Here is a 19096-nt window from a genome sequence, read left to right as displayed (position 1 = left end):
TGTCTTGGATATTTTCTCCCTTTTCCCACAGACTTGCCAAGACGCAGGCAGTTCTAGGGCTACTTTTAGGCTTTGGGAAGACCTCCAATTTCTACAAAAAGCCTCCCTGGTTGGAAGATGGGTATTTGGAGATTGCCATTAGGGGGAGCACTAGTTCTGGTGAACCTTGCCAGGTAAGGCTCTTTAGGAAACAAGGCAAGCCAGGAGCTGAAGTTTATTTCAGTTTATCTTGTCTGGCATCTAGGGAGTGAAATTCCAGGGGAAGTTTTTTTTTTTTTCTTCGTGATATTTCAGGCATTTTCCAGTCTATTAATTCAACTTAATTTGCTAGTAGCTGATTTCTGTCAGCTTCTATTTCGGTTTCAAATTTGACAGGTCTGTTTTAGAAGGCACAGGCACAGAGCCCCGCTCGGCTTTCCAAGCAAAACCAGAGAGATTTTTCTGGGGTTGTTTTGGAATGTAAGGAATCAGAGGACGAGGGGACACAGGGTGGGGGCATAATGAAGACCTCTGCAGCAAGTGATGCTGTGGTCACATTTGGGATATTAACACCTCCTACTTTCTTCCCATACTTACATTCCATATTGTTTACTGAGCTAAAATGTATCGCTTGATTTCCTTGAATAATGAAATGGAAAACGAGGCAGAAGGTTTGCTTTTCCCGGGGGCCTTTCTTTATAATCGTTTGTGTGTGTTTGTGTGGTTATAAGTCATATTTTTAGGGGCCTTTCAAGACTCTCGAATAGCAGAAACGCACACTATTAATTTCATAGTTAAAATAATCCTTTCAACGATCAGCTCCCTCTGATGATGAGCATCAGACTGATTCTGGCATGACAAATCCATGCATCTCCTATGAACAAATTACCGTCTCCTCACCCTGGCCTTGTGTATGTGACATGCATCAATTCCAATTATCGAGCAAGCACCCCCCCTCACAGCATGTCTGACAAAAGAGTCGCCTGGATGAATTAGAGAGGCTTAATTCCTTTCAGCTCTAGAATTTTAAGAATGGAACCTAACCCCAAGAATTAGAAAAATATTGTTGCTACCAAATTAACTTCTATAAGTCAGCTAAGTAAGCTGTCGGGCCCAACTTAAGTAAGGACCAGGAGAGAGAGTCCAGATCACTGTGAAGGTCCCGTCATCCAAGTGAGTAGGACACAGGCCCACCCAGTCAAGTACAATCCCCTTCAGCTAAGTTCTCTCGCCTACATCGGCAACATCCAGTAATCTAGGGTTCTCATTTGGAAGACGGGGGCCTTTTGTGTCTCAAGGAGAAGTCTCTAGAAACGCTGTGAGGCATCACGATGTCTCCCAGGTCCTGGATCACTGTGAACGTCACTGTCTTATAGGCCTGCCTCTCACACGGACCTCTGCGACTAACCACGGGAAGCTGCTGTGTGGAGAAGACACTTGACTTACAGCCAAGAGATCTGGACTCCAGTCTGCAGGATGTGGTGGTTTTGGACAAGCCACTCAGCTCTCAGAGCCTCTCGGTAAGCTATCCCGGTCGGGTGAGGAGAACACTGACCTCCGAGAGTTCTTGGAAATAAAGGCGGGCACAGATGCATTCACACTCGCTCCTAAGAAGAAAGCCTTCAGTTGAAAACTCAGAGGCATCTAATCAATTCGTTCTTTAAAAAACAAACAAACAAAACCCCAAAAACCCACTACAGGTGTGGTAATCTGAGTACCTTTTTGAAATTTCCCATTGTCAAAGGGAAATTCCAAGCTCTCGGCACAGAAATGTCCATCTGCTCCGAGAGCTGCCTCGGGCTTCTCTTCCTCCCTCATAAGTCATCTTGAACCCATTGTCAGCTTCAACCAACGACTGAAAGCTATACATCACAGGCGCACTCTCCTTCTTGAGGACAGTCACTTCCTCTCCTCATTCAAATGTACATCCCAACACAGACTGGCTGCTCCAGCCAAAAGGTTTCCTGGCCATTAATGAGGGGCTGCAGACACGTTCCAGCCCTTCCCATCTGCCCCTCCATATTCCCCTCACCCCTAAGAACCAGTTCACCATGTAGAAAAAGAAATGTTTGGAAACCGACTGTGGTAGTAGCAATTGTATACTGCTTGATGTGGTTGGACTATGGAATGAGAGGACAAAGTACGATACACGAGGGCTGCCCCCCCACATAACTGGATTTTGGTTTTCAAAGCTATGTACCGTATATACGCTAGTATAAGTCAACCCGAATGTCAGCCGAGGCACCTAATTTTACCACAAAAACTGCATTTAAAATGTGCTAAAAAATTCGACTTATACACAAATATATAGGTACTCTCCACTACTCCTAATACATTTGTCAAATCTGTGATTCCATTCTTGGAAACATTTTTCCAACTCATCTGTTTGGATGGCTGACAGCTCCTCCTTGTTTTTTCCTTCACCTCTTCTGTGTCGTCAAACCGCTGTCCCTTCCTGTCCCTCTTCATGTGCAGAATGAAATGGTGCACTGAGATGGCTGCTTGAGCAAGTGCATTATTGTGGTGGCAAAACCAGTCCCCAGTCTGCCACCAATGAGGCCTTTTCAGAACCTCTAAATAGAAAGCGTGATTAACAGTCTGACCTGGTGGAATAAATTCCAAATGCACTATGAGTAGACATTTTCATCCATTCGGAAAGTTGATGGGCTCCAGAATGAGCTTTGTCATCAACTGGCATTTCACATTTTTGAAATGAGAAAACCACTCAAACACTTGATTTTTACCCCCATAGCACTGTCCTTGTATGCTGTGTTCAACATCACAACCGTTCCTGCAGCATTTCCCCCCAGCAGGAAACAAAATTTTCACGGCTGAACACTGTTCTCTGAAATCAGCCATCACAAAAATGAGGTCCAATCTTACCAACAAAAATTCACTGTGACCAGAGTGAACCTTCCCAGGCGACGGCACTGGGTGCACTAACTCAGAGCGAGTTCCTATTTGCTCACCTACCGGGGGAAAAAATGCGCACTATGAAAGCTCCGCTCCACCCAGCGCAATTCCAGTTATTTTGGTACCTTTTGTATAGGATATATACATGTGTATGAGAGATGTATTAAATCCCAATTAATAGTACATTAAAAATAACCAATTCAAGTTCTGCTTCCTTGCGTTGCCCAAGTCCACACAAATCCTCCCTTTCCCGAGCTCCCGAGTTGTTCCAAGCTACTCCACAAAGCCCTTTCACTCCACCCTGTGTCGCTTCCGCATCGCATCTACGTAAAGGGACACCTTGAAGGCGGGGACGCTTCCTTCTCTTGCTGTCTCCTCCTCCTCTTCTTCGGTTAGCACCTTCAAGGTAGCGGGGCTGAGAATGTTCCTACTTAAGAGATGGGGCAGAGGCTTCCAGGGGCATCCTGGCTGAGTTCTAAAATAGCTCTACCGTTGACTGGCTGTGCCACTCTGACCAAACAACGGACTTAACTTCCCCATGCCAGTTTCCCCACCCATCCACTGAGAAGGGTAGCATGGTAGCTCTGAGTATCCTTTGTGAGTTAAGGCATTTAAGGCACACGGGACAGTGCCTGGTCCTTCACCAGCACTAAGTGCTAGTGGTTGGGAGTTTGTCATTGTCATTGATATCACCATCATCTGCATGCTGGGAGAAGAAGCGATGGTGGCCAAGATAAATGAGGAATGGAGGATTTTCAACGGGGGAAGCAAGCAACAAAACAGGCATAGATCAGGACTGTGGGGCAGAAGTGAGGGGTTTGTTGTCCCAGAGGCCAGGGAGTAAGGAGCATTCTTTTCTCCTTGGTGGTGGCACCGTTAACAGAAGAGACCTGCCAAGAACTGAGGCCACGTGGCACCGTGGGTTGGCAACTGCCTCGATTCTATTCTTGGCCCAGGAATCTCGGAATAAGGACAACTCGTTGTTTCCATCGCTGTTTTAACATCATTAACCAAATAGTGAAACATTAGAAGAGGAAAAAGGCAGCCGGAATCCTGAGATTGCATAAGAGAGCCTGAATAACAAGGGCACAAGAATGAGCACCGGTCAAGAGCTGGCTTAGGAGAAAGCTAAAACAAAGCTAAAACAGGCCACACAGAGAGTGTCAGTGCAGACCCCTCCTCAGGAGGCCTTGCCTTGTCCTGAGATGAAGCTGTCTTTCTATTTCTCTGTCTGCTTAGGCATTCCAAGACTGGAATATCACCACAAAGCGCTGGTGGGCACCAATCTTTGTTAGATAAGAGCAAATGCCTTTGATCAGTTTAGCATGCTACTAGACTGATAGTGCCATCCTATCTCAGAGAGGAAGCGAGCGCTCCGAGAAGTTAAACCAGCTCAGCTCAGGCATGGTGGGTTCAGAGCGGGGAATGATCTTTTCTTGCCCCCTCTCTTCCCGCCCGCACCCCCCACCCCCTAATCCAGGCACCCATGAGGGCCTGGGATGAAGGCATGTAGTTTGGATTCATTTTGGGGGGATGAATCATTTGTGTGAGGGTTATAGGTACTCAAGGAAACCACGTGTATGAACATTCTGGATTTTTAAAAGCTCAAAATGGAGAGGAAAAGATCTGCCCTGTAAGAACTTGTTCCCTCTAAAACCAAAAACTACAGTAGCACAGAGGTTTGCCACGGAAAGTTCTGTTTTGTACGATTATTTTAGGAAACAGAGTCGACATTCATGAAATGCTTCAACTAAGGCACCTGATTTTCACCCTCGGCCGGTTTTAATGCAATGGCTGAACAACAAGTTGCTTAATGCCCAGGGTTCCCTGAATGCTCCAGGTAGAAGTAAAGAAAATCTTTTTGGAATGGAAAAGAGCCGCTTGACCACACAGTCTCCACTCTGTCCGAGGACTTTGTGCCAAACACTTTAGCATCCTTGCCCTTCAGAAATTCATGAAGTTTTGAATTTGCTTACATGTTCAGCTTTATCTGCTTGCTCAGTAATTCGTTTCACATGACAAATGCCTGCACGAAAAGGCTCAGATGGAATTCCCTATTCACCTAGAGCAGGGGTCATGAAATGCCAGCCAGCTGCCACCTGGTTCTATGAATGAAGTTTTCTTTGGAACACGGCAAATCTGGTTGTTCACAGATTGTCTACGGCTCTGCTTTGGTGCTGCGGCCCTGGCACTGCTGAGAGGTGGGACAGAGACTGGATGGTGTCAAAGTCCAACACGTTCATGACTGGCCCCTTCACAGAAAGAGTTGTGCCAACTCCTAACCTAGAACATGGGAGAACTCTTACTTCTGGTTTCCTTCAATGCCTTCTTCATTTACACAAAAATTAGAACTTAAAAAAATTTTTTTAAAGTAACTCTGCAATTAGCAAGGACCACTTTTCTAGGAAGAATAAATTAAGATGACCGGGGCACAGGGGCAGTTCTCCCGTCCTGTAGGGTCATTATGAGTCAGCATCAACTCGATGGCAGTGAATTTTTGACCAGACTCGAAATGACAGGAAAGAATATGAAGAGAATTGAACTATGTTCTCCCCATGGCTAGGACCTCGGCTGAGAATTCTCCAACAGTGTGTTTTCCTAGAGAACGTTCTATCCTAACTCTGTTCAGTATGCCTACAAATGAAAGAGGCTGTCATTGTTTTGTGATGGCCTGGGTGAGGAGGCGGGACAATGAGTCCCATCATCACAAATGGTAACACCTATCAACAGTGAGGCTCCTCGCTTGCCAAGGAGTGGGGATCTGTTCTGTAGACCTTTGCTACTCCGTAGGGCAAGTGCGTTGACGGCCATTTAATCAATAACAACACTGAGGCTCAGACAGGTGGAAGCGGACTCCCACCGGATAGGGAGAAATGGTCTGGAAGCCTACTGTTAGCCCCTGGGGCTGCCTGGGGATCGACTCGATGGCAATGCATTTGGTTTGGCTTGGTTTGGGGGCCTCTGTGCTAGCTGCTCTACTCTCAGTTTGATCCATCTCACCAAGGCGGTGGACAATAGTGGGGGGGGGGGCACACCCAGAAGCAGAATAAAAGGAAAAGGGGACCAGGCTTAAGGATAATAAGGCAGAACCTCCTCCCGTCCACTCTTCCCTGGGATTCTGTGCCGTCTCTTACTCTTCCCTGTCATCCACTCCCCCAGGAGGAATCAGTATTTCTTCCAAGTATTCTTTGTGTCCACTTGCAATCTTTCTGAAAAATTCCTTAACTTGTAGGAAAGTCTTGTTTAAATGCTTTCTATTTATTTCTGTCAGTTAAACTATGGGGCTGTATGTGGCGATGGCTCACTCGTGTCGTGGGTTGATGTGGTCCTGCCTCTGAACCTCAAAGCTCTGTTCAAGTCTGACCCCCTGGGAACCATGAACTCGACCTTATTTGTCAGCAGTGTGTTTTGAACATTTAATTATTTCAGCTGGTACGAGGTCACCCTGCAGTAGGGTGGGCCCTACTCCACCATGACCGGTGTTCTTCTAGGAGGAGGAGGAGGAACAGAGGCGGACGCAGAAGTCAGTCAGGCTTATCGAGAGAGCAGCGGCACTGGACTGATGTCCTCACAACCCAAGTACTCCTGGGCCATCAGACGTGGGAAGAGACAATGAAGGAACGTCCCCTAACGCCTTGAGAGGTGACACGGCCCTCCTGAGAGTGGCGTTTGGATTTCTAGCCTCCATACTGGTGTGAGAATGCATTTCTGTGGTTTTAAGCCCAGGCGTGTCTGTCTGGACTTTATTACAGGTCAGACACAAGGCAGGAACTTCTCCGAGGTCACTGACAGTGGCACTATCAGTACTCTTTTTTTTTTTTAAAGAACCATGGATTGGGTAGAGAGCAGATGATCAGTTTTATATTCAATAGTTCATACCCATTTTGTTTCATCCTCTTCATTGCAGCTCCTTCCTCCTGCTTTTCAACCCTCTCTGAACCCCTGGGGGAAATGCTGCCTCTATTGCGCACACGTTGTTGACGATTCTACGGTGGCTGCTCCTTACTGACGAGTACCATCGTCCCCCCTTACAGACCCATCTGCTGTTCGGCTGAAAATTGAGCCACACAGTTGAGGTTCAGTTTCAGACCTGGAGGGTGACCTTGAGGGTCATGGTTTTGGGAATTCCACCAGTTCCTATCCGACCAGTAAGTCTGGCCTCCTTTTATGATTTTGGGTTTTGTTCCACATTTTTCTCCTACTCCATTTAACATCTTCTTGGTAGTATTTAGCTCTTTGTGGAAAAACTGAATCTTCATCCAGCTGTCCTTCCCAATTTGGCAAATCAAGGCTCAGTGCCAACCTTGCGGCATTTGGCTTTTACTTTACATCAAGTCAGCACCAGCGTTTGTAAAGGTATTGCTCCTGGTACGGGATTCAGAAACACTGGGCTTCTCTCTGCCGGTGTGATGCGAGTCTTCTAGTATTGGGTGTGGGGAAGGGTTATTCAACAGATATTTTAGCGAGATATGTGGTATGTGCTGTATTCTATCCAAGCCAAGTGTTTCTTGCATCTTCATTCAAAATGTGAAGAAGCCAGCCTATTAAGCGCTCAGTGTTTACACACGGTAACTTAATAAGTAAGGAACAGTTTAACTTCATCTTGCTTGTGGTCTAGAATGCTAAGCACACACATGCACAAGCCATCAACACGATAAATGTTCAAGTCGAAGACAGACACACAGCTGTAACAATTTTAATATTTACTGAGTGCCCATTAGATGCCTGTCCTTGCGCACAGACCATTGACGAGTTGTGAGATACTATCAAGGACATCTAACTTGAAGAATGCAAAAGGCCAAGGGAGATCAGAATGGATGTCCAAAGAGATTCTGAAACTTGTTCCTCATCAGGGAAGAGCTAAAGTAAAGGGGTAGAAATGATGGCATAAAGGAGGAGAAGAGGAGACTCCAGAGGCGGACTTAAGACAACAAAGTGAAATGTGATGAGGAAATGTGCCAAGACCGCAAGTTGGAAAACCAAAAGGCAAGAGCACACGGGGCATTTCTCTAGGTCAAAGACATGAGGGGAAGAACAAAAAAAAGACGTGCGTTGCAATATGAAAGATCCCTTTTCTTTGTTCTTTCTTTTAAAAACACTTTGCAAGCAGAAGACTCGACTGTCATTTCGATGGCTCTCCCTCTCTGATGCGTATTTGACAGACGATTCTGCCTTTTTTACAAAACTTGAAATTAAACACAGGCTTTACCTGTATTCCATTTTAACAGGGATGAAGCCTTGGTAAGGCCAATCAGAAAGAAGTTTTTATGCAAAACAGACTGTACCAATAATGAAGAAGATGAAAACGGGAACATAAAATAACTAAAGCAAAGAATGGTTTTAGGCCCACAGATTAAAGTGGATGCTTTAGGAAATGCTTCAGGTATGTCTTGGGAAGACAGCAGTGAAGTTTGGATCTTAATTTTGTTCATTTCTCTTGAAGACTCCTATCAACAAAGTAACGTGACATCAATTCTATGAATGACACTGGAAGCACCAAAAGATGATCAAAACTGCAGATTTTAATGTGCATGGTATCTCAACATCAAGAAAGCAAAGATCCCTACAACTGGACCAATAGGCACCATCACGATGAATGGAGGACTGACGTCAAGGAGTTCATTTTGCTTGAGTCCACCATCAATGCCAATGGCAGCAGGAGTCATGAAATCAAGTGGGATACTGCCAATCTGCTGCACCGGGACTCTTTAAAGCACTGGTTCTCTATCTTCCCAATGGCGACCCTTTCACACAGTTCCTCATGTGGTGGTGATGCCCCCCCACCCCAAACCATAGAATTATTTTCATTGCTACTTTCATAACTGTAATTTTGCTACTGTTATGAATCGGGCGACCCTTGTGAAAGGGTCGTCGACCCCCAAAGGGGCCGTGACCCACAGGTTGAGAACCACTGCTTTAAAGACCTGATGAGCAAGGCTGCCATTTGGTGGACTAAGATGTGCCTGGCCCAAGTTATGGAATTTTCAATGGCCTCTTATGCATGTGAACATTGGACATTGAATAAAAGAGACAGGAGAAGCATCTATGGATTTGAATTATGGTGCTGGCAGAGAACTCCGAAGGGACCACTGACTGCCAAAAGAACAAACACGTTTCCTGGAAGAAGTACAGGTAGAACGTTCTTTAAGAGCAAGCATGGAAAGCCTTCATCTCACATATACTTTGCATGTGTTACAGGAGGGTCTAATCCTGGGAGAAGGACCCAGTGCTTGGTAAAGGAGCCATCAACAAAAAGGGAGAAAGACCTTCATGGGAGGAGGATGACCTTCAATGAAACAGACAGGCATAGTGCTGTGATAATGGTCTCAAACATGGCAACCGGGGTGAGGATGATGCAGGACCAGGCAGTGGTTCACTTAGTTGTCCACAGGGTTCTGTGAGGCTGAATCACCTCGATGGTACTTAAATAACCACAAAAACAGCAGCAAGAAGTATATGGAAAAGGTAGAGTTACAAATAAAAAGAAAGGGTTTCTCAAAAACAGATGTGCCAAACTAGAAACAAAAGCTCCATAAAGTAGAAGCCAGCTGGCTGGACTATTGAATGTCAATTTACACTAGCTGATCTTATTGGCTTCTTTTTAAAATAAGAGCAAATCTATGCATTCAGCTAAGGTTAAAATCAATAAAAACAAATAGTCCTTGGAGCCGGACTGCTCGGGTTCCACCCCGAGTAAGTAGGAGACTTTGAGGAAGTTAATCTAATAGCCCTACACTTCAATTTCAAAATTTGTAACATTGGGATAATGATCTCAGCATCGTTGTAAGAATAAAACAAAGCGGCTTCTTCGGTTTCACAGATAAATGCCTGGAAAGTAACAGGTAAATTAGTAGATATTCATGAAATGAATATGCTTGCATCGCTTTCTCTTAGCACTTACAGCACTCTACTTTCTGACTTTCAAATTAGACTCAATGACAGAAAGTGAAGCTTCTTTTTCCACCCCCGGTGCCTATGGTAAGGCCTGGCTCAGTGTAGGCAGGGGAACGCTTATTGAATAAAAGAAGTAGGATTATGGTGAACCATCCTGTCATGGCACATTCAGGGGCACTTTGTAAACAATTTTGGAAAAGTCAACATGGGCTTCTCAGAATCATATGCCTTAATTTCAGCTATAAACTCTATGCCCGTAGATGACAAAAAGGCACGCGTTTCTAAATCATGAGTGACTCTCATAAAATGAGTTTCTCTCCAATCAAGCTTTGGCAGATTCAAAAGCCAACAAAGTAATACACTTCTTCCAATCACTTCCTTCCTCCTTTGACCAGGATCTTGCTGGCTCACGCTACGTAGAACATATTTCTTTCAATAAGTTGCAAAGTCCTACAGCCCAACAGGCAGCTGGATCTTGCAGTCTCTTTCAGAAAGATGGATTTGGGCACTAAGCAAAAACAGACTAACTGAACTACAGCAGTGGGCATTTCAGCACTTCTTTGGTGAAAGCTGTTTGCAAATAAATGAGCGTATCTGAACTGCTCATGATGACAAGCAAACCCAACACAAAAGGGGTCACCAACAGACCGCAGCAAAGAACTCCCAACGGCAGCTCTGTGCCTCCGGCTGTACGTTCTTGTCTTCAAGAACACTTGAAAAACTGTATAGAAAACAAAGAGCCAGCCATCTTTCTTATTGGCCAGCCAAGGCACATGAAAAATTTACGAAGTCAAAGATGAGCAATGGAAATCTCCTTTTTCCCTACTGCATGCCATGAGCTTATATTTTAAAAAAGCGTTGCCAGGGCTAGATCAAGCACAAAAATGAAAGTCAAATCTTGATAGTGGCGAAAACCATTTGTCGGTGTCCCCAGGCTCCCGCGCTCTCCAGGTTCCTCTGCACCTTCCCCCAGGCCAGGTCCCAGAGATCGGACATTCGGGCCACACCTGTCTTGGCTAGCACTAAGCATCTTTAGCAGATGGTTGTCCTGTCTCTCTTAAAAGCAACATGTCACCGACTCCTCTTCATCTGAAAGCCACTGAGACCAGGCACAAAGTCAAGGGCTACAATAATACTTGCTGTCGGATCGATTGGTTCCTGGTGACCCCGTGTGTGTCAGAGTAGGGCTGTACACCACAGCGTGTTCAACAGCTAAGGCTTTGGACGTGGAGCGCCAGGACTGTCTTCCAAAGCAGCTCTGGGTGGGCTTGAGCCTGTCGGTTAGTGGCCAAGTGCGGTAACCATCTTCCCAACTCAGGGACTCCTCAAAGGTTAAAGATGTGTTTCCTAAGATGTTCTTCAAGGGTTATTGATGTCCATGAGAATCCCAGGCCAAACAATTGTTCAGCGATCAAAAACATACTTAAGAAACCACTGTAAATGGGATTATCCACTTGGACAGTCACAACACACATTGGCAAGTTTAAAAGAGTTATAAAACCAAACCAAACTGGAAACACCCAACTAATTTTCAATTGTTAAATATATTCAGGAATAATAATCGGTGATTAAAAATGCACACAATTATGAAAATGTCTTCTAGACATGTCAGGCAAACAGCACGTCACATTTCTGAGTGGTGTAACTAATATTCCAATGGAACCCAAATCCTTTGTGTGTCTGTGTTTACATGCAATATAATAAAACATGTAAAAATTAAAAATGATATATACCAAATTAAAAAGAGTGATAACGCCTGGGGAAGAGGATTGGGGGATGAAGGAGACTTGCACTTTTTACTCCATAGATAGAAGCATTATTTGTATTATTTTATAATTGCTTTAATTTAAAATTTAATTAAAAGAAATCCCGAGGGAATACTAATGATAGACTTTGGGGCCAAGGCATGGTACCCCATCAGACTCGACTGGAAAACACTCCTAAAGGTCAGCAAACAGACCTTGAACTATTTACAGGCTCTTTTTTTTTGTCATTGGTTTTTTGTTGTTTTGTTTTCTTTTGTTGCTTTGTTTTGCTCTGTCTTGTTTTTTGTGCATATTATTATCTCTGCAGGTCTGTCTAGATAAGATAGGCAGGATAAACAACCTGGAGGAGAAAACAATGGGACTGATGGTTGTGGGGCGGCATGGGAGAAGGGAAGGTGGGGGAAAGGAAGTGGGTGTTAACAAACTCAGAGACAAGGGAACAACAAGTGATCCAAAATCAGTGGCAAGGAGAGTGTCAGAGGCCTGGTAGGGCTTGATCAAGGGCAAATATAACCGAGAGGAATTACTGAAACCCAAATGAAGGCTGAGCATGATAGTGAGACAAGAGGAAAGTAAAAGGAAATCGAGGAAAGAACTAGGAGGCAAAGGGCATTTATAGAAGTCTAAATATAGGCATGTACATATGTAAATATATTTATATATGAGGATGGGGAAATAGATCTATGTGCATATATTTATAGGTTCAGTATTGAGGTAGCAGATGGACATTGGGCCTCTACTCAAGTACTCCCTCAACACAAGAACACTTTGTTCTATTAAACTGGCTTTCCATGATGCTCACCTTCCTGACACGATCACTGAAGACAAAGCAGGTGCACAAGCAAATGTGGTGAAGAAAGTTGATGGTGATGATCAAAACTTATAGCATCTGGGGTCTTAAAGGGTTGAAGGTAAACAAGCGGCCATCTAGCTGAGAAGCAACAAAGCCCACATGGAAGAAGCACACCAGTCTGTGTGATCACGAGGTATCAATGGGATCAGGTATCAGGCATCAAAGAACAAAAAATCATAGCAATGTGAATGAGTGCAGAGTGGAGACCCAAAGCCCATCTGTAGGCAATTGGACATCTCCTTACAGAAGGGTCACGGGAAGAGACAAGCCAGTCAGGGTGCAGTATAGCACCTATGAAACATACAACTTTCCTCTAGTTCTTTAATGCTCTCCCCCACCCCCACTATCATGACCCCAATTCTACCTTACAAATCTGGCTAGGCCAGAGGATGTACACTGGTACAGATAAGAACTGGAAACACAGGGAATTCAGGACAGATAAACCCCTCAGGGATCAATAATGAGAGTAGTGATACCAGGAGAGTAAGGATAAGGTAGGGTAGAAAGGGGGAACCGATTACAAGGATCTACATATGACCCCTTACCTGGGGGATGGACAACAGAAAAGTGGGTGAAGGGAGATGTCAGACAATATAAGACATGACAAAATAATAATAATTTATAAATTATCAAGGGTTCGTGAGGGAAGAGGGGTGGGGAGGCGAAAATGGGGAGCTGATACCAAGGGCTCAAGCAGAAAGCAAATGTTTTGAGAATGATGATGGCAAGAAATGTACAAATGTACTTGACACAATGGATGTAAGTATGGATTATGGTAAGAGTTGTAGGAGCCCCCAGTAAAATGATTTAAAAAAGGGGGGGCGAAAGCCCAAATGGTGTATTAAAAAAAGAAGTAAAATTCATCAGTAAATACCTACGTCTAGCTTTACGTGAGCATTCCTGAAACCCATGTGATCCCTGAGCGCGTCTACCCCTCAGAAATAGCTCATGCAACACACTTGGAAGTGACTTCCCTCAAGGCTCTCCCCACTTCCCATCAACAACTGGGTTTTTATCTCCTGGGTGATTGGCAGCTCACCAAAAGATTAGTAATTCAATCCCCCTATGGGCATCAAAGAAGAAAGGGTTATCTGCCGAAAATAAAAGCCATCGAAAACCTGATGTGGTGCAGTTTTCTGGTATATGTGGGTGACCATGAGGTAGAATCACTCCCCAGCACCTGGATTTAACTTTCATGAATGTGTGAAGAAGGCAAAAGGGATGACAGAGATGAGTTGGATTAACCTTGTCACTTTGAAATGAAGACACAGAGAACGTGAAAAGTGACCGTCCTCGCCAGATCAGCCGAAACCCCTCTGGACAATTCTAACTCCTCGCAGATCATTCCTGTATGGACCGCAGTCCTTGAGGTCGCCCCAAATCTCCAGTTCTCAGGAGCCCTGAGAAAACCGTGGGCTTGGTGTTTTCTCCGCAGATCCAGGGCAGGGCAGAGCCCCGATGGCCCCTTTCTATCCCATCTTTTTCTACAACTTTTTCGGGTGGAAGGAGCCCTTTCCAAGGGAAGGGGTCCTGGAAATAGCCGGGAGATGAAAGTAGAGACCCGTGAGTGGGTGAGCTCATGCCTGCACTGAGGCAAATGGGCAGCTCTTGTGACGTATGGGAGATGCATGTGGGTATGAACTCATTCACGTCTTCTATCGAAACAGCCTGGGCTTGAGTTTGTCCAACTTTGATCGAACTTGCTCTCTTGATACTGCCTTTGACTACTTGGCCATGTTCTATAAGTACCATGAGCCTGAGCGTCTTCATTTCTAAAATAGGGACCATGGTTTGTCTGTTACATTTGGGTATGGAGGTCCTGATCATGGTGGCACAGCATGTGTGGTTAGCCAAGAAATATCAATATTTCCTTAATCATCCAATTCTTACTCCTTTCAACCCCGGCATCAAACATGCCCAATGAGTGCTGAACGTATGAATATAACTTGGTACCTACATTTAAGAAACCTGCTGGCTGGTGAAGGAGAAGGTGTGCTGTGGGTACCGAGGATGGCCACATGCACTGATGGTGAGCACCTGCGTATGGCCCACCTGAGCCCTAGAGGACCGTTCTCAGCCAGCACCCATTTCTGGAGCTGATTCTCAGTGCTCAGTGAACCAGTGACATCAGGGGATTCACTGCAACTGGTTGACTTGACCCACAACCTCTTTACACAGATTTTTTTTTAAAGAATGACTTTGTTCAGGACAATGAAGCTGATCAAGGCAAGCATAAGGGTAGAGGTGGAGAAGATCGAGGTGCAAACAAGAGAAGTGAAGAGCTCATGTGCTTGAGGGATACCTGGGTTCGCGCCCTGATTTCAACATGTCTGCATGGCTTTAACCGTAGTGCCTCAGCTTAACTGTGATATGGAAACACGGTTACTTATCTCAGTAAATAAGAAAATTTCTTCAAGCTACTGAGCACAATGTCTGCCACACTAGAAGGCCACGTATGAGAAATGTTGGTGATTCTTGTCATGAAAGCTACCTAGCTTTAAGCACTAAGTCTGAGAGACAATGTTGCCATTTATAAGATCCAGAGGGTGTTGGCAGGACAAAGTCACACTTGTTCACAGAGTTTCAGAAGAGTAAACGGAGCTGGTCTTTAGAATCAGATCAACTTGACATTGAATCTGCTATTCACTTCTAGCTGAAGTGTGATCTGGGGTGAGCTGTTGACCCTTGGTCTTCTATGTAGAAATGGAGGCTACCATCAATCTTGTGGATAGACTATTCTAGAACAACAAAGGCAGTTACATACTCATAAACCTGGCATAGTGCACGGCACAATAAATCCTACCTTGACTCTCCTTCTTTTCCCGGTTATCAAACTGGAGAAGGGGTGTAGCCAAGCAACACCATTTAGTAGACTTAAATGAAAAGAGTATTACACTGGGATTCAAAGCAAATGAAGATTTAAATGAGGAATTTGGCCCAGATGATCTTTAATGTTTCTCTCTGGCACAAAGTCTGTGGTTTTCCAAGTGACTGCCTCTCCAACTTTTGTCACACACCTGAGCTCTATGATATAATACACATGACCTTTAGCTAGGCTCTAAACAGCTGTGAAGTGTGGATAAAAACTGTACCAACTCCTTAGGCCTACTGTTAGGATTTGGAGAGATGATACAAAGGGGTTTCAAAAAGGTTTTCGTACCAAATGCAACAGGCTTTGATGGCCACCGGGGTGAGAAGGAAAGGGAGGGATTGAGAAGCAAAAGGCAGACAGGTGCTAATTTGCTAACTTGGGGAAGGAAAACAGTGGGGGGCGAGGGAAGGTACTAGGAGGCTTGATAAATTGTTCAAGTTGTTGAACACAAATATGAGAATGTGAAATGTAAACCCCCACCTAATTCACAATAATATTTTAGAAAAACAAAGTCTGTGGAACACTGGAATGAAAAGGGGATGGGATCCCCCCCCACAAACTTTTGAAGTCCCCTCATATGCACAGAATTTATACTTTCCTGGCAGACAGACACATCTCAATTAATGCCAGCTGCCACTGCCATTGTCAGCGTTACTGCAAAGATTATGAGAGAGAGGATATGTAGAAAGCACAGCACTTGGTCCATAAAGAACCCCCTGCGGCCTCACGGATGCTGACTCAGGGCACCCCCTCCAGGATAGAGCAGGGGTGCTCCGTAGGGCTTCCCAGGTCACAAAGCACTGCACAACACCCACTGAAATGTTAAAGAGCAGTAAGTCACCTTGAGGACAAGGTGTGCCGTATTTACAGACTCCTCGCACCCGTAGGAAAGGTGGGTGATGGTAAGGAAGGCTGCAGAACTGACGACGACTAAATATGCCAATGGGTGGTCAGAAGCATGAACACATCTATCTTGGGAAAAAGCCCAGCCACAGCGCTCCTGCAAGGATGGCAAGACTTGGTGTCGTGTACTGTGGACATGGGGTCAGGAGAGACTGGTACCTGGAAAAGGACCTCATACTTGAAAAAGTAGGTGGCCTGTGAAAAGGGGGAAGATTCTGAATGAGATGGATGGACACAATGGTCTTAAACAGAAATACTTGTGAGGAGAGAGCATTTTGTCCTGCCATACATAAGGTTGATATGAGTTAGGTACCGACTTGATGGTACCTAACAACAACAACAACAACAAATCTTTATGGAAGCAAACTACCAGTTCTTCTTCCCACTAAGTGGCTTGTGGGTTCAAACTTCTGACCCTTCCGTTAGCAACCGCCTGCTTCCCACTGTGTTACCAGTCTGTTAAAAGACTCATGCTTGACACAATGGATGTATGGATGGATTGTGATAAGAATTGTACGAGCTCCCAGTAAAATAATTTTTTTAAAAAGTATGTTTTACATAGGATATTATATAAATAAAACCAGTTTGTGACCTTTTAAAGGGGTTACACATATTTCTAATAAAAGATATTTATCAGAAAAAATGACTCATATCAGCATGACTTCTATTATCATCACTGATGCTACCTTATGAATGGCTACATCCCACACAAGAGCTGGGGACACGCACATGGTTTACACCTGGCTGCTCACCCAGAGGTTGGCAGTTGGAACCGACTCGGTGGCTCCGTGGCAGAAAGGCCTGGCAGATTGCTTCTGTAAAGATCACAAGGCTATACCCCCTAGGGAGAAGATCTATACTATAACATAAGGGGGCCCCAGGAGTTGGAGGTTGACTCCACAGCGTCCAACAGCAGCCAGCACAGCACCAGACCACCAAAGGAAACCTGCCAGTGATGCATGCTGTCCTCCCAGACTGACACATCAAAACGCCAAAGCCAAAGAAGCAGGCCACTGAAAGACAGTATGTGAGTAACTGACCATAGGTCCCACCCAGAGTAAAAGCTCTCTGGAACCAACAGCCTTGTCGGGCCCAGCCAGAGGATGGCTCACCCCCAGGGAGGGGCATGTCCTGGCTGTACCCTTTCCCCAGGCCTAGAAGACCACAAGGGAGATCACGCCCCAATGCTGAAGTTTTTCAATCGTTCATCCCATGACAGGGTAATAGAACGATGCCTTGGACTGGAATGACCTCTTTCTGCCAAGAGTTCAAAGGTACAGAGAGGATCTCCTTAATCTCCGAGCTGGGGGGTGGGGTGGGGGCGGGGAGATAGAGATGGGCTGTCGTGCCTTCACCTTATTAAGATGAGAGCATACCGTTTAGAGCCGCAGAATGGCAAGTCTTCGTTGCTAGTTTCCCCAAACCAAACTCACTGCCATCAATTGATGCCGACTCATAGCGACCACAGGGCACGGAAGAACTGCCCTTGTGCGTTTCTGTGACGGTTTATGGGAGTAGAAAGCCCCATCTTTCTCCCGAGGTGCAGCGGCCGGTGGTTTTGAACTGCTGGCCTTAGAGAGGGCAGCCGAACGCCGCATGCATCAGCACGCCGCATGCATCAGCACTATGCCACCAGGATGTACCTCTGGAAGCATGAGTTGGGGGACCTGGGCAGGAAGGTAGCCCTTGCCCACCCGCCCGCCCGCCCTCTCTCCCTCCAGCCCGGGGCGCTGCAGGCCTCACCTGCTGCTGAACTGCACCGATTCTCCGTTCCGGGCCCAGCTGATGGTCGGCCTCGGGCTGCCGACGGCCTCACAGTGCAGAAGGACGCTGAGCGTCCCGCTGGCCAGGGCCACTGTCTGTCCCAGATGCGTGACCACCTCGGAGGCCGAGAGCTGCTGCGCGGCGGAGATCTTGCGCAGGATGGTGGGCTTGCGGGGCGCCCGGCGCGAGCCGCCCCCAGCCTCCCCGGAGGTGGCGGAGCGGAGCGAGCTGCTGAAGCCGGACACGTGCTTGTGCGGGTGGACGGCCACGGCGGGGGCCGCCCGCTCCGAGGGCTTGAGGCGCGGGTCGCGATGCTCCAGCAGGCTGCGGAAGACCTCCTGGGCCAGCTGGGCCACCAGGTGCTTGCTGGCGACGTCGCGCAGCTCCTCGGGCTGCAGGGAGAGGTTCCGGAGCAGGCGGTCCAGGCGGGCCTGCTCCAGTGCCACGGTGACGGGCAGCGGCAGGGGTCCCGGCTCCGCATTGCCGTCCTCCTCCTCCTCCGACGACACGTTCCTCTCGGCCGAGTCCGGGCCCTCCCAGGAGGCCAGCAGCTCCCCGGGCCAGCCGCCCTGCTCCAGCAGCCGCGCCACCAGCTCGTCGTACGGGCTCCCGGCGTCGGCGGCCAGGCCCCGCTTCTCCCCCTTGCTGCCGTGGGCGAGGATGCCCTTCTGGGGTCTGTGGGTCCGCAGGGCCTCGTGGGCACTTGCCTTCCTCCCCGCCAGGGCCTCCTCCTCGCTCCTCGGGCTCAGAGGCCGGGCCACCAGCTTCCGGTTGCCCCCCACCAGCTTGAGGACGAACTGCTCCCGGGCCGGCCCCGCGGAGCAGGTGTAGGTGCCCGCGTCCGAGGGCTTCAGGCGGTGGATCTTCAGGTAGCCGAAGGGGGCCACGGTGACGTGCGCCGAGCTGATGAGGTGCTGCCCGTCCTTCTCCCAGGTGATGAGGGGCTTGCGGAACCTCCGCGTGGGGCAGCGGAGGACCACTGAGGTCTTGGGGAGCAGGTACGCGAACCCGCCCACCACCAGGTGCAGCTTCCTCTGGCGGCGGGTCTGGATGTAGATCTTGCGCACGGCAGCGATGTACGGGCTGTGCTTGGTGGACGGCCGTCCAGGCCCTGGAGGGAAAACGAGCAGGGTGAATGGGAGCCAATGGGAG

The 19096-nt window shown here is 47.0% G+C and overlaps 1 protein-coding gene across 1 annotated transcript in view; it reads right to left on the bottom strand.

Annotated features, from left to right (window-relative positions):
- ADAMTSL1 (ADAMTS like 1) overlaps nucleotides 1-19096 on the bottom strand; it is a 355504-nt gene that overhangs the window by 80716 nt on the left and 255692 nt on the right. Inside the window, exon 18 of the mRNA XM_004706548.3 lies at nucleotides 17924-19055. Within this exon, the coding sequence (XP_004706605.2) occupies nucleotides 17924-19055 (1132 nt within the window). The remainder of the gene's footprint in view (nucleotides 1-17923; nucleotides 19056-19096) is intronic.

Source organism: Echinops telfairi, unplaced genomic scaffold (assembly GCF_000313985.2).
Source record: "Echinops telfairi isolate 266 unplaced genomic scaffold, ASM31398v2 ScPeMD7_25;HRSCAF=90, whole genome shotgun sequence".
Classification (NCBI taxonomy): domain Eukaryota; kingdom Metazoa; phylum Chordata; class Mammalia; order Afrosoricida; family Tenrecidae; genus Echinops; species Echinops telfairi.
Note: the sequence above shows the minus strand (reverse complement) of the source record. Positions and strands in the feature narration are given on the sequence as shown.